General features: G+C 41.6%; 1 protein-coding gene and 1 long non-coding RNA gene across 4 annotated transcripts in view; one reads left to right on the plus strand and one right to left on the minus strand.

The window, feature by feature from the left end:
* Positions 1 to 15339, plus strand: part of LOC132015920 (uncharacterized) — a 178263-nt gene that overhangs the window by 88295 nt on the left and 74629 nt on the right. For all 3 annotated transcript variants that reach the window (XR_009403823.1, XR_009403822.1, XR_009403821.1), the window contains exon 2: positions 9945 to 10086. This is a non-coding gene — a long non-coding RNA (uncharacterized LOC132015920). The remainder of the gene's footprint in view (positions 1 to 9944; positions 10087 to 15339) is intronic.
* Positions 2066 to 15339, minus strand: part of UMAD1 (UBAP1-MVB12-associated (UMA) domain containing 1) — a 217526-nt gene continuing 204252 nt past the window's right edge. Inside the window, exon 4 of the mRNA XM_059396796.1 lies at positions 2066 to 3966. Within this exon, the coding sequence (XP_059252779.1) occupies positions 3709 to 3966 (258 nt within the window). The 3' untranslated portion in view covers positions 2066 to 3708. The remainder of the gene's footprint in view (positions 3967 to 15339) is intronic.

Here is a 15339-nt window from a genome sequence, read left to right on the forward strand (position 1 = left end):
AAAGAAGATTCAGCAAAAGCACTTGTACAATCTCTATCTATTGTACTTTTTCCAATGATAACATGTATTAAGGAAAATGGCCATGATGCTTGATAGTAAGAGAAAAGAAATTGTTCTGTAGGAAAAAGTTTTTTTAATTAACATATAATGTATTATTTGCCCCAGGGATACAGGTCTGTGAATCATCATTCTTATACAACTCACAGCACTCACCATAACACATACTCTCCCCAGTGTCCATAAATCCAGTCACCCTATCCCCACCCCCACCAGCAACCCTCAGTTTCTTTCCGGTGATTAAGAATCTCTTATGGTCTGTCTCTCTCTTGATCCCAGCTTGTTTCATTTTTTCCCTCCCTACCCCCTATGACCCTCAGCTCTGCCTCTTAAATTCCTCATATCAGAGAGATCGTATGATAATTGTCTTCCTCTGATTCACTTATTTCACTTACTGTAATACCCTCGAGTTCCATCCATGTCATCGCAAATGGCAAGATTTCGTGTGGGGTTTTTTGGATGGCTGCGTGGTATTCCATTGTATATATACACACCACATCCTCTTTATCCATTCATCTGTTGATGGACATCTAGGTTCTTTCCACAGTTTGGCTATTGTGGACATTGCTGCTATAAACATTCAGGTGCATTTGTCCCTTTGGATCACTACATTTTATCTTTAGGGTAAATACCCAGTAGTGTGATTGCTGGGTCATAGGGTAGCTCTATTTTCAACTTTTTGAGGAAACACCATACTGTTTTCCAGAGTGGCTGCACCAGCTTGCATTCCCACCAACAGTGTAGAAAGGTTCCCATTTCTCTGCATCCTCGCCAACATCTGTCATTTCCTGACTTAATTTTAGCCATTTTCACTGGTGTGAGGTGCTATCTTACTGTGGTTTTGATTTGTATTTCTCTGTAGGGAATTCTTAACTAAGGAATTGCAGAGAGTCAACCAACATATTTTAGAGATTTTTTTTAATAGTTAGGCATTTACTATGGAAAAAATGGGGCAGGTGAGACCAATAATAAACGTAGGTTGCTATTTTTTATGTGCCTCTTTAATATGTTCAGTTAATACGCATTTTGCATTTTGTTAGTCTAGTGTGCATATGTGGTAAGTAATGAGAATTACAGCAGCTCCCTTTCTCAGAACACCTATGGTATGTCAAGCTTTACGCTGCCAAGCATCTGACAAACACCATCTAAAACTTAACACGGCTGTGCAAGGTGCATACTGTTACTATTTAACAAGTGTGGGAACTAAAAACACCAAAGTCCCACAGCTTGTGAGTACGCCATTACAAAGTCTGGCTGCCTCAAATGCCCAAACTCTTTCCATCCGAGCATACATCTTTGTTATATCTTTATAATTATGAACACTATTCAATTCAGTGTTTATCACTAAACCAGGTGAGTTAGGTCATTGAACCTCTCTAGGCTTCAGGTTTATCTTGGGTAAATGAAGTTGGCTGGCTGATTTCTAATGTTCCTTCCAGTTTTAAAATAGTAACATTGATTTATGTACAGGATTAAGAAAACTAAAATGTTTTTATTAAAAGTTCATGAACAGGGGCACCTGGGTGGCTCAGTAGGTTAAAGCCTCTACCTTCAGCTCAGGTCATGATCCCAGGGTTCTGGGATTGAGCCCATCGGGCTCTCTGCTTATCAGGAAGCCTGCTTCCTCCTCTCTCTCTCTCTCTCTCTGCCTGCCTCTCTGCCTACTTGTGATCTCTGTCTGTCAAATAAATAAATAAAATCTTAAAAAAAAAAAAAAAGTTCATGAACAGTAGCCCTTACTAAATTTTGGGATGACGGAGATCTTTCTAGAGCTAGATATTCATGTGATTTCTTCCAAATCCCTCCAGTCCTATTGAACCAGGACTAGTGAATCTTAACCATTTTCAATGTTATTCTCTAAAGTTCACATGCAAGTTGAAATTTCTTATTTTTGTGGTCTCGCACCAACTATATAAATATTTGCCTCACAAAGAATTAATAACTTGCATTCAAATATGAAGTAAAGAACACTATTTTTTTCTGGATCTGAAAATAATCAAACTATTGGTTTATTTTAACTCACATTTATTTAAATATAACAATTATTTTAGACAAATGAAAATATAAGCATATTTATAACATGGTAGACATAAAATATAAATGAAATGTATTTTAGACAGTTTAACAAATATATTAGACAAATTGATGACATAACACTTAGCTTCAAGGTACATTAACATGGGTATTAAGAAGGATGTTTTCACAAAAACTGCTATAAAATGTTCACATTTGTGTTAGTAATAGGTCACATTTCCTAGACTGATGTTTTATGAAAACTGTGTAAAGATTTAATGTAATCATTCACTTCATGTGGTACCATTATTTGTAAATGAAGCACATTTTTGTAATAATATGGCATTTTTATCAAGACAATGCTACATTTATTAAACATTCACAACACATTAAAACTTGAATGATTCACGTACCTTTATGCACAGTGTTTAGTTTTGCTATGGCACTCTATCTTTGTGAAAAATACACTTATAGTTTGGCACAGAATCAATAAACTGTATTGCTCCTGATCAAAACAAATGTGATTTAAATTTTCCATGGCATGGAAAATACTCTATCACAATTTGCTTCTTCCCTTTACCATGTACTGACCAATGGCAGTTCTTTACTGCTTTAGTTGGAATAAATAATGGATAGCCAAGAACTAAAAGTCATAGTTAGGTGTTTTGCCTACAGTCTAATTGGAAATGAGTCGATTTCAGCTTTTCTAGCAGCAAAACATTTCCATCTGTATTGTGGCCAACAAATTTCTAAATAAGGGTGTTATCAGCAATAATACGTATCATCATGAGATGTTTTTCTTTAGGAGGCAGAGAGGTTGAAAGGAAACGTGGATCTCTTCATAAACTGGGAACATATGTGGGAAGGGAAGCAAATGCCACCTGAAGCAGAAAGAGGGGAAGTTCTTTGGAAAGCTGGTGAGGGCACACGCTCCAGAGTAGCAGTGAGGCAGAAAACAAAGGCAGGCACACGGGAACCATTCAAGGGGGAAAGGGCTGCGGTGGGTTTGGGGCAACTGAAATATATCACGTGTATCACTCCAAACAAGCAGCAGCCAGAGCAGGGACAGCATTCGTGGATCAGTACACGACCGCTGCTTTTCAGGAAAAGTTTTACATTTCCCTCTCGGTGTCTAAATAGGAACTGAAGAAATCAAGCTAACTGGCAACATTTCTTTTTTTCCTGGATTCATTCATAAACATTGTGGAAGGAGAAAGGGAATAACATTAATTCAAGCTTACTCCAAATCAGAGAAGAGAAATCACATGCATTCTAAGCACAGACTTTGGAGATGTGGTAACTAAGAAAAGTGCCACAGCTCTTTGTCACAGTTCTCCTAAGATAAACTTGAGGTGTTCTGTTTTGAGAGATTGGTGGAAGGAATCTGCTCCTTTCATAAAACCTCGATAGCCTAATTTTTAAATTTATTATCTGGTGGGAAGGAAGCGGAGCTTAAGTCCCAAATTTTATACAAATATACTTTATTCTAAAAAACAGCATAATGAACATAATGTTTGCTTTATGATCCTTGCTTTTCTGAGGACCTTTAAGCAATGAAATGGCAAAGAATATCAAACAGGTAAAAGAAAACAGGCAAACTTTTGTTTAAAGCTGTTATGGTACAAATAGTCATAAATATTACAAATCACAAAGCACTGAATTTTCAAGACTGAAATCATACCAGAACCGTGATAAATTTTCGCCGACATCATAGGAGAGTAAGTGGTCTGGAAGGTCACTGATGGTGCCCTGCACGGCCAGCACGTGGGGGGCCAAGGTGAAGGGCACATCGTTCAGCAGTTCGGCCATTAAGGAGTTGTTTTCCAAAGTCTGGCCTGACTTATTTTCCATCTTGGGGCCTGCTACTGTTGCACTGGGTGAGTTTTCTTTGCCAGTCTAAAAATACATATATATTTAAGTCATTTAATAACTTGTGGACTTTGAGGCTTAGTCATGGTAAACGTGGTATTAATATAGCAAAATGATTAAGAAATGTGGAATATAGAAATATTTCCAGATTAGAATGCGGTCTAGTAGGCTTTGAAATGAATCTTAAACCCTACTCTTACTCACACTGACCACGCATGGCCCCCCTTGAATACAGATTGACCTTCTTGCTATTTCCCTAGCCCAGATAACATCTACAGAGTCTGGCTCACAAATCTGATGGATGCTTTCAGGCTCTACAGCATGCCCAGCTTCCCTGTAAAATCTTGTATCAAAACAGTCCAAAGTGACTTTGCCCACTTCAGAGAGAATATGGGGCAGAATGTCTGGGATGTTATTTGGCATTTCCTGTTTGTATCCTTGCTGTTTCATATGCGTATGTCTTATCCCCAACTAGACTCCAGGGTACTTGAGGGCAAGAAATCTATTTGACATTTCTTTGTATTCTCCACCTGGCATAGACTTACCTTGTATAGTTTGTATGTATGCATGTATATCCTCCACCTTGTATACCCTAAAACATACTCGAACATTGACCTCCAATGTGAACCTAAGTACTAACTGATTGCCTGCTTTTGCTGGAACTAGCATGTTACATTGCCCAAGGTATTCAAATAAGAACCTATCTATCTTGTTCAATTTCTTTAAGACTGGTATACCTTACATGTAGTACTTCACCAAGAGACATGCACCGGGGTGGGGGGTGGGGGTTGTTCCTAGCACTCTATGTAAGCCCCAAACTGGAAATGACCTAAGTAGCCACCCCAGGAGAATGGATACAAAATTGAAGTGTATTTACAAAAATGAGGACCAATGATCTGCTGCTCCAAACAGGCTGAAACTTATCTCAAACCAGGTTAGGCAAACTTGACCACCCCCCCACCCCCTCAACCAGGTCTCATGCAGAATAAAACTTCAGAATCTTTACAGAGGCCCATAGGGCCCTTCCTGTTCTGGCCCGGGGTCCTTCTCTGGCAGTATCCCCAGCTAGTCCATCCTGGCTCTCTCCTCTCTAGTCCCACAGCCTTCAGCTATTGTTTGTGCACACCGAGCCCGCTTTGGCTTGGGCCTTTTCTCTCCAGTCCCTGCCCAGGCGCTCCTTCTCTCACACCCTTCTCAAGGAAGCCCTTCTTGGCCACCTTATTTAAACTGTGTCCTGGCCCTCACCTCCTGCACTCCTGAACTCTGTCTCCCAAGCCTGCCTGTTCCTCTCCATAGCCGTCAGGACCTTGTTCTATGGTATATAAGTTATTGTGATACCACCCCTTGGAAGCTTAAGGAGTTTCACTTCCCAAGTTCAAAGCTGTATCTCCAGTGCCCAGATCAGTGCCCAGTGCTCAATAACTCTGTTGTTGAATGGATGAAAGCAGACACGATTTTTGCCTGCATGGGGCTCATAATTTTAAGCGCTGATAAGTTCCTTCTAAGTCTAGAGGAGAATGGTTTTCTGTGTAAGAAACAGCAATTTTGTAAAACTTGTTATTGAAATGGAAAATGCATACAGAAAAGGGTACATCATAAGAGCACAGCCTGCTAAATTTTAACCAACCAAACAGCTGTGAGCAACCAGCACTCAGATCAAGAAATAGAAGTGACCAGCTCTCCCAGAGGCCCACCAGGTGCTTTCATTCCCAAGCAGCTCCTTGTCCCTCAGTCACCATCCTGATTTCTAACAGTCTGTGCTGTTATTTTGTATTTTAAGTGAAGTCATAATACAGTATGAGCTCTTTTCTGGCTTCTTTAACATTTTATGTATGAGATTCATCCATGTTGTTGATATAAGCTTTAAAAAATTTTTGAAGAACATATTCTTGTAGAGGAGATAAATTCTGACTGATGTCAAAAGAATTTCTTTGGTCGCTGTGTTGACTATAGACGGTGGAGGGTACTGTGCCCAGGGAAGGAGGCCGGAAGACCATCTGGGAATGAGAAATGACTGTGGGTTAGGTGGTGATAGTAAGGGTGAGAGAGAATGGTTGGATTATGGATCGACCAAGGAGAAAGCCAGTAGGATTTGCTGATGGTTTGGATGTGGGGTGCGAGAGCAAGAGCAGAGTCGAGGATGAAGCCAAAGTCATTCGCTTGCTTGGCAATTAAGGGTGGAGTCTCCATTCTCCATTTACAGGGATGGGAAAAGCGTGTCGGTGGGAAGTGCATGTGGCAGGAAGATGAGATGTTTTGGACATTCCAAGTGCCTTACAGACATCCAAGTGGAGCTGTTAGTAGGTAGGGGGATCTCGTAAGAGTCTGGAGCTGGGGGGACATCTTGAGGAGAAAGTCTGCTTGGTGCTGTGTTTAAAAGATGATGGGAAGGGGGGCACCTGGGTGGCTTGTTCAGTTTGGCAACCGACTCTGTTTGGGCTCAGCTCATGGTCTCAGAGTCATGGGATCGAGTCCTGTGTCGGGCTCCACACTGAGTGGGGAGTCTGCTTCTCTCCCTCTGCCCCTCACCCTGCTTGCACATGTACCCTCTCTAAAATAAATAAAGTTTTAAAAAAATTATGGGAGGAAGGCAAGTGAAGACAAATATGAGAACAGACAACATTTCTAGACATGGTGCTACAGATGGGAAAAAGATATATGGGCCAGTGGCTGCAAAGCGCTGTGGGGTCAAGAGAGGTTTCTCTAGATTTTTCCTTTGCTGCGTTGAGTTGAGAGAAATGACAGCCGTTGTTATGCTAATGAGAAGCTCTAGAAAGGAAAAATCCACAGAGATTCTGTAGGAAAGGAAATGCTCTCTTCACAAGGCATCCCCAGCACCTAGAACAGAGGCCTTCAAGAAATAGTTGTTTAGTAAATGACTTTGAATTAACCAAACACATCCCTAGCAAGAGTTATCTTAACTTCATGTGAAAATAAAACACCAGAGAACTTTCTTAGGACTGCAGCTAGAACAATGTAACCGCACCTTGCAATGACAAAGCTTATTAGAAACATCCATATGTGTAGTGGACAGAACTTGCCTCCTGAAACCTGAGTGAGACTTAAATACTAAGGATCCCTGGGTCAGATGAGAGCACAGGTATCAGTGAGCAATGATGCCACCGTTCCAGCCTCTTTGGAGGCTATCACCTAGCTATCGCTGCTTTCCTCAAGATGACCTATGCGCTGAGGCTTGGTTTACCTCGGAGCAGCACAACAGTGTTTACAGGACGGATTCTGGAGCCATAGTGCTTAGGTGCAAACCTGAGGTCTCCTGCTTATTGTATTGGGCACATTATTTAATTCCCCCATATCTCAGTTTCCTTAGCTGCATAATGAGATCAATAATAGTACCTATTTCACAGGCTTGCTATGAGGATTAACAAAATGATATTCATAAGTAAGTACACTAATGCTTAGCACATGTTAAAGTGAGTGAATTATAATTTTAGGAATGGCCAATGCCACTTGGCTTTAGATAAAGTTTAGGATTCACCCATCTCTCTCTCTTTTTTAAGATTCTATTTATTTATTTGAGAGAGAGTGAGAAAGTATACAAGCGGAGAGGAGGGGCAGGGGGAGAGAGAGAATCCCAAGCAGACTCTGTGCTGAGTATACAGCTTGATGCAGGGCTCCATGTGGGGCTCGATCTCATGACCCTGAGATCATGATCCAAGCCGAAATTGAGAGTCGGATGCCTAACTGACTGAGCCACTGAGGTGCCCCTCTTTTGTTTCTGATATTCACTGATGGTTCAAATCATCTTCCCTTATCCTTTTTTATTTTTATTTTTTATTTTTTTTTAAAGATTTTATTTATTGATTTGACAGACAGAGATTACAAGTAGGCAGAGAGGCAGGCAGAGAGAGAGAGGAGGAAGCAGGCTCCCTGCTGAGCAGAGAGCCGGATGAGGGACTCGATCCCAGTACCCTGAGATCATGACCTGAGCCGAAGGCAGCGGCTTAACCCACTGAGCCACCCAGGCGCCCCCCTTATCCTTTTTTATATCTTGCTTTTTCTCTTGATCTCATGCACAAATGTTCCCAAGATCTATCCATGAGTAGCACCCCCTGCCTGAACTTTCTTTTCTTTCTTGTGTACAGTATATCAATATATCAGTATATCAGTATATCAAGTACCAATATCAATTGCCAAATCATCGCCTTTCTTAAACAAAAACATTCTTGAAATCTCACCTCCCCCACTAACAAGGAGGTGTGTTACCCGTACGGCTTTGCTTTCGAAACCCCCAACTTCTAAGGGTTATTATCTGCGTCTTGGATAATAAAGGAGTAGAGAGACATGTGGTTCCTTGTTCAAGTTCTCCTGATAAAACTGCTGTATTACTTCACTTCTCTAGTCTGTGAAATGAGTGATGAGGGATGGAAACAAAAAATCATGAGAAGGAAGAGGAGGACGGGCGCAATGTCATATAGTGGGCCCTTCCTTTGAGCCAGTCTCTGTCTGAGCTCTTTAAATCTTCTCACTCATTTAAGTCCTACCACAGCTTCGTGGGGTGTGTACCAGTATCAGTCCCATGTTAAAAACAAGAGGGCATGGAAGCATACAAAGGTGAAGGAAGTTGTCCCAGGTTAAATGGTTAGTCTGTAGTAACACCGAGAATCCCACCTGGTGACCTTTAGTGCTCCACATTTGAAGACCCCACACACCACAGCTTTGGACAGACTGGGCAACTGAATGAACAAAGCCCCGAAAACTTAGGGGACGGTATTACAAAATAGGATAGGTGCCAACATAGCATATCTTGGCTTACTTTTGAAGGAAAAAAGACTCTACTATCTTTTACCATTAGCAAGAAAGGACCGAAAAAAATCATTAAGGTGAGAGATCTTAGACTGAAGGACAGAAAAGCAACTATAATTTATGAGATATTTATCCCCAGAAGTGAATCTACCAGTAGTCTGGATAAACCCCAAGGAATCACTGGGGTCAGTGAAACAAGATGGTCTCTAAGTTGACCACGGCTGAAATGGATAGGTAGAAGGTACACAGGCATGTGCTACAGTATTCTTTCTACCTTTGTTTTGAACTGTCCAAATAAAAAGTTTCCAAAAATTAACTTAAAAATACCACGGACAAAGTGTTCCACCAAACACCTCCTAGAAGGCTCTGAATTTCAGCTGTGCTGGGCGTATTACTCCAACATCTATCTCTTAACAGTTGGCCCGAGTGCAACATCCCCGTCTCCAAGGAGGCTGCCTGCCCTCTTGGCAGCAGGGTGAGCGCCATGATGCAGCTGCCGCTGGCATGCTGAGAGCTGGAAGGGGGGAAATTCTAAGGCAAAACAAGAGTAAGTCACAAAGAACATGTGAGTCAAAATTCAAGGACCCCACACCCGCTACTCTGATCACGCAGCCGAGCTTGGCAGCCTGTGGAAGCAGAGGTGGGGGCTGAGGGCCGAAACAGGTGCATGAGTTCCCCGGCAAAAAGCAGCCCTCTCTCTTACACACACAGTCTTTCAATTTTTTTCATTTGCATAATAAAATGGGTCTTTAAAGAGAAGAATGAGTATGTTAACCACAATGGAGCACAAAGAAAAGAATCAATTAACCTTACGGTTAATAGCCAAATTTTAAAAAATTACTTCAAATATTAAGTTCATAAAGCATATTTGTTATTTTTGTGATTAATCCTGTTGACAGAAGGGCTGCTATGACAATGTTCTTGAATGTAAGTTCCTTCGTATAATCTAGCTTTAATACTTCTTTTTCAAAGTAATGTTTGTCCTTACATGGTTTAAATAGCAGTATGCCACATCAGATTTTCTTTCTTTTTTTTTTTTTTTTTAAATCTGGGGGAGAAGAAATTTCCAGCCAAGTGTACAGTTAATCACCTATTTTTATGTCTGTATAAAAATTATTTCTTGTTCATCAGTTAACCTTTTAAAAAATGGGCTAAGTTTATCTTGTATTCCTCACATTCTATGATCTTTGTTTCAAATAATTCAAAAAGGCTTATAGACACTCTTCCTCTCTTTCTTGCAGAGGGGCTGCAAAGATTCATGAGGTTCAATCTGCAAAATCTTCTCAGAGCTTTGGAAGAAAACACAGTCCAAGAATACAAGGCACATAACACTTTTCAGAGAAGGCTTAGAAAAATGAAGTCATTTCCCTGGAGCAACAGAAGGTTAGTGGCATCCTGTGAACCTCACTCCTGGGTATTTGAAAGCAAGGAAATGCAGGTTTGAGAACAGACTACATTTTTCCTGGCACAGAAGCCCCCCAAACCACCATGAAATCTATTAAGGGGTGCCAATTTTGCAAACCCGCTAACAATTTGGAGCCTTCATCTCCAAATGAAGCTCTACCCGACTAAAATATGAATATTTTATTAATATGAACATCACCTCTATTTGGCCTCTTTTTAAACCTCTTGCTTTTTAAGGCAACCCGTGCCTCAGATAAGCAGAGATAAAATAGTGTCCAATAAAAGCAAAATATTGAAGCATTAAAATTTAGAAACCAACCTTAACCAAAAGAGTCACAGAACCTATTAGAAGAATATGAAACCAGGTATAAAACACATATCTAACACATTCAATTTACATGCAAAGAAGGTAGCAGCTATAGGCTTATTTCTAGGAAACGAGTTACAGTAAGGAGAGGTAATGTCAAGCTCTAGCTGTCTATGCCTTTAAATTCTAACATCTATAAATAAAAGACATGTTCCTTTGAACAATAGCCCGAACAGGCAACACTGTCACTTTATCTCCCCAGATAACTATCCATTCTATTCTGGCTTCAGCTGGTATCTGCTTGCATTACATCAGCATCTTGATGGGGGTGGTTTGGGGGGCAAATCTGAGTCAGAAGCGTCAGGGGACAAGAGGTTAGAAGGTGAGAGAAGCAACAGCACAGTTAAGGGCAGTACTCAGGCTCCTTATTTATTTATTTATTTCTAAGAGGCTAGTTGCTAATAAATGTCTGGCTATCTGGTAAAAGCCAGGGGACTGTCTCTTATACCTATACATGTCCTAAAAAGTAGTCCCCTTTCCCTAGGAAGAAATTTGCTGCTTTTGTTTGCTGCTTTTCTGCAAGTCCTCCGTACCCAGAATCTAACACCTGCATGACACAAGCACTCACTTGTGGCACTTGAATGGGGTCCCCTTACTTCTGAGTTATTCTAGGCACCCCAGACTTGATTTTTTATATCGGGGGGTTAGGCCAAAGAAACAAACAAAAGCCCAGAACACCTGACCACTGATACAGATAAATTAGGCACGAAATAAGGTTGAATTCACTGCCAGCCTGTTTCCCATATGGCCTGGCCTCCCAGTTTGAGGATGCTGTATTCCCGGGTAGCAAACTAAGAGGTCAGGTTAGAAAGTAGATCTTTTCTTTTCCTTTATGATTTCCTTTCCTTTCTGATTTCTGACATCATTTCAATTTACAACTTGGCTCATGATATTTTTTTTCAGTATTTGTTCCCTTTTCTTCCCTAGCCCCTCACCCCCAGTATTTCCACCAGCTTATGCTTCTTGCTTCTTCCATCTTTCTTTAAAAAACAAACAAACAAACAAAACCCCCAAATCCTCCTGACTTCCTCTTTTCAGAACTCCAGCTGAACCTATGCAAGTGAAGAGGGGGAAGTAAGCAGGCTGGCACTGGCTGCTGTAATCTGTTCCATGCATTCTTGGAAAAGTGGCTTCACTGAAGCCGGAAAATATTCTGTACAGCCAGCTGGGGTGGGGCGGGGGGAAGCAGTGGAAAGGAAAGAGAAGCATTTTAGGAAAGGAACCAGCAAGAAACAGCATGTTCAGCATGGGATCCTGTTTAATACTGGTCTGGGAAATAAAAAAGGCTATTCCAGTGATTTTTTAGAAATGTTAAAAAAAAAGTTAGTTTATAGAAGTTCACCATCTCTGACCTTAAGCTATCCAGGAATCTCGTATTTTCCTATAGGCTTTCGCCCTCGTTCTTGCCAGCACACACTTCACCCCTGCTCTCCTCTCCTCTTGCCCTACATCACCACCTGGCCCCTTGCTGCCAACCGGTGGGCTAACATCCCATCTGCAGAGAAAACAGGAATCAGGCGAGGATTTCTTCTACTTACCGCGCCCAAAAAACTCTGCATCTCTACCACTCCATGCTTCCCTCCTGCCACCACAGGCAAGTTGCCCTCTTCCCACCCAAATCGAACCCCTCCCCAGCACTCCACATCCATCCCGTGGTCTCTATACTTCAAGGACGTGGCTTCGTCTGTTAGGAGGTGGCTCCCAATTGCTGATCTTTTATAAAGTCAATTCACCATTTACAGAGAATTCGGCTGAGGTCTTTCGCACCCACTAGCATTTTACCCACTGAACGCCCACATTATCTCTCTCCTTTATTTCACAGCCAGGCTGAGACGATTGTTGACACTCGCTGTCTGTTTCACTCCTCACCCACTGCAATCTGCCTTCTCTCTCTGCCCCTGTGCTGACACTGCTTTTGTCCAAGGTTACTTATAATCACACTGTGCTTAACTGAGAAGACGTTCTGAAGTGCTAACCTTATATGACTTCTTTGTAGCACTTAAGACTGGTCACCCTGAGTTTTTATTTTCTGGCTTCTGTGCCACTTAGTGTTGCCTCTATCTGTCTGGCTGATTATTCTTTTGTCTATTTCTGAAATGATAGTCTCCAGGGTCTCATTTCTGTTCCTTTATTCTTCCTTGTCTCAACACAATTCCTTGGTTCCTACTGCCCCATCCCTCCACTCCCTGAAAGTAGGTAAGTATGTGGATGCACGCATGTGTGTACACATGCACATGTCCACACCCATCTCGAACCTAGACTTACACTTAGGGCTCCTGACCCACATGTTCAAATCCTATTATACCTCTTCTTTTGGAATACTGAGCTCAACATGTTCTGAACCTGATGAGTTTTGCCCAGCTCTATCCCAACCCAATGCTCTTCTGGTATTTTTTGTATAATAACTGCCAAACACAGATGCCTAAATTATCTTTGACTTCTCTCTGGATGCTCCCCCCATCCAGTAAATGACTGAGTCCTACTGATTTTGAGGTCTTTAATGTCTCCCCAAGTCCCATCATTTCTCGTCAATCCTACCGTCTCTTTTAATGCAAGCCACCATAGCCCGTGTCATGAATGCTGCATACAGCCTTACTACACTACATTATACTTACTACACTTACTACATGACATTCTCGCTCTCGCTGGTCCTATTGAACAAACATGCTCTTCCTTGCTTAATGCTTCTCAATGCCTTTGGACAGAAGAACAAACTCCATATCATAGCACATAAGGTATGATCTGGCCCTGCTTACCTGACTGGTTTCTTATATTACCATTTCCTAACGTCTTCATCCATACCAAGCTATTTACTATCATCATTTACGCCATCATGCCCAGATCTCCCTTAAGCTCTGAGCTTTAGCTCATTGGATTACTTCTGCCTTAATGAGGACATTGGTCTTTCTTCTTCTCCCTTCATCTTGCCTTTTCAACTAGCCCTTCAGGATGCACACCAGGACTCTTTCAGAAAGATCTTCCTAAGTAACTCCTCAAACCTGGGCCCAGTGCTTGCTTGCCTGTGTATTCCTACAATAGCTTGTGCATATCTCTCTCACCGCACAAATCATACTGGACTAGAATTCTCTGTCACTCTCATAAAACCATGGTCTGCTCAAAGCCAGGGGCGATAGCTTTCATCTCCATTCCCCCTGGCAATCAAAGCAATGCCGCTCATAATAGGTGATTGATACATGTTTACTGAATGACTAAATAATTTCAGGTTTTTCATGAACTTCATATTCAGATTTATTCAGAATAAGCCAGGAATTATGTTAAGCTGCATTTCCACATCTGTTTTCTTTTTCCTAACAAGATTTTTTTCACTGTATTATCTCCCACATGATGAACGATAGAAGATATTAAATTCAGATAGAACTTAAAACTAGTTTACTTTCCTTATGAATGAGATGCCTTGTTCTTGACTTGCCAAATGAACAACTTCACAGATGTGTCTCCCAACAGAAGTTGAGTAAGTTTCTGCTACAATGTAGGTGAGACTGTGGCAACTATTTTTATTGTAGACCCACCTTTCACTGAAAGAGAGAGAGGAAGAAGCTAACTTTATTAACTACAAATTGTGCCCAATCAACTGCCTTAGTCCACTCTGGCTGCTATAACAAAATATTATAGATTGGGTGGCTTACAAACAACAAAATCTATTTGTCACAGTTCTGAAGGCTGGAAAGTCCAAGATCAAGGTGTTGGCAGATTCAGTGTCTGGTGAGGGCCTGCTTCCTGGTTCACAGACTGCCCTCTTTCTCCTAAAACATCACATGGCAGAAGAGTCCAGGGCTTTCTCTGGGACCTCTTTTCCAAGGGCACGAATCTCATTCATGAAGGCTCTACCCTCATGACCTATTCACCTCCCCAAAGCCCCACCTCCTAATACCCTCACCCTGGGGATTAGGTTTCAACATACAAATTTTGGGGGCAGACATTCAATCTAGAGCATCAACTTGCCTTACACAGCTCTTCTGTCCCAGGAACCAGTTTTTCTGGTATAGTCTGAAGGGGCTGCCCTGGAGCCTATGCCTGAGGGCAGGGGTGTGGAGAACAGGACCAGGAAGAGGGTGGCAGGACTAGCTAGGCACCAAGGGGAGGGAAAGCCTCAGGGATGAGATCTGAGTAGGAGAGGGGATGGCTGGGTACATTCCACTTATTTAATTTCCGTTCACCTCTGTTAAAGAGAAAACCTCTTTCTTTTCTGGTTTCCGTAAAGAGGGATTTCTCTCTAGGTACCTTGGCTGTCTGCCATACCTCCCTATCCTCCCCCAAGGAAGTAGACTGAGCTACCCACTTGGTGGACAATGGCCATAGGTCCATGTTTCTAGATGAGGGACACTAAAACATCCAAGGTCCTGAGGCCTAGAGAAATTCTCTTTCTTTGCTCTCTACTTGGACCAGAGAAGGCAAGTTATCCGAGTTAAGAGTGTCCATTGTGCTGACTTCAACTTTCCCCACAGATCTGCACATCGGTAACTGGGAGTGCAGAAGTCCATTTACACTACTACATGAAGCTGCCTCCTTCAGCCTAGGCTGTGTTAGTCAAAGGGGGACATTTGTTTTTCTGCCTGCTGGCTCCTTTAGCAGGATGCAGATGAGGAAAAGGAGTGCCCTTTATTAGGACATTATGACCCCACCAATTTCTACTGCCCACACATCTCCATTTATACCAAAATGAGAGGCATATTAACCACACCAAACAAAAACAGAGTCATGCAGATGTTAAATGATCTTGGAATTAAAACTGAAACAAACTAATGGTTTTTAAAACTTAAATATGCTATAATTCTCTATGAAACAACTTACTGGTATGATTTTATCAGTTTCATAATTCACTTAAATCTGTGGTATAAGAAAAG

Source organism: Mustela nigripes, chromosome 4 (genome assembly GCF_022355385.1).
Source record: "Mustela nigripes isolate SB6536 chromosome 4, MUSNIG.SB6536, whole genome shotgun sequence".
Taxonomy (NCBI): domain Eukaryota; kingdom Metazoa; phylum Chordata; class Mammalia; order Carnivora; family Mustelidae; genus Mustela; species Mustela nigripes.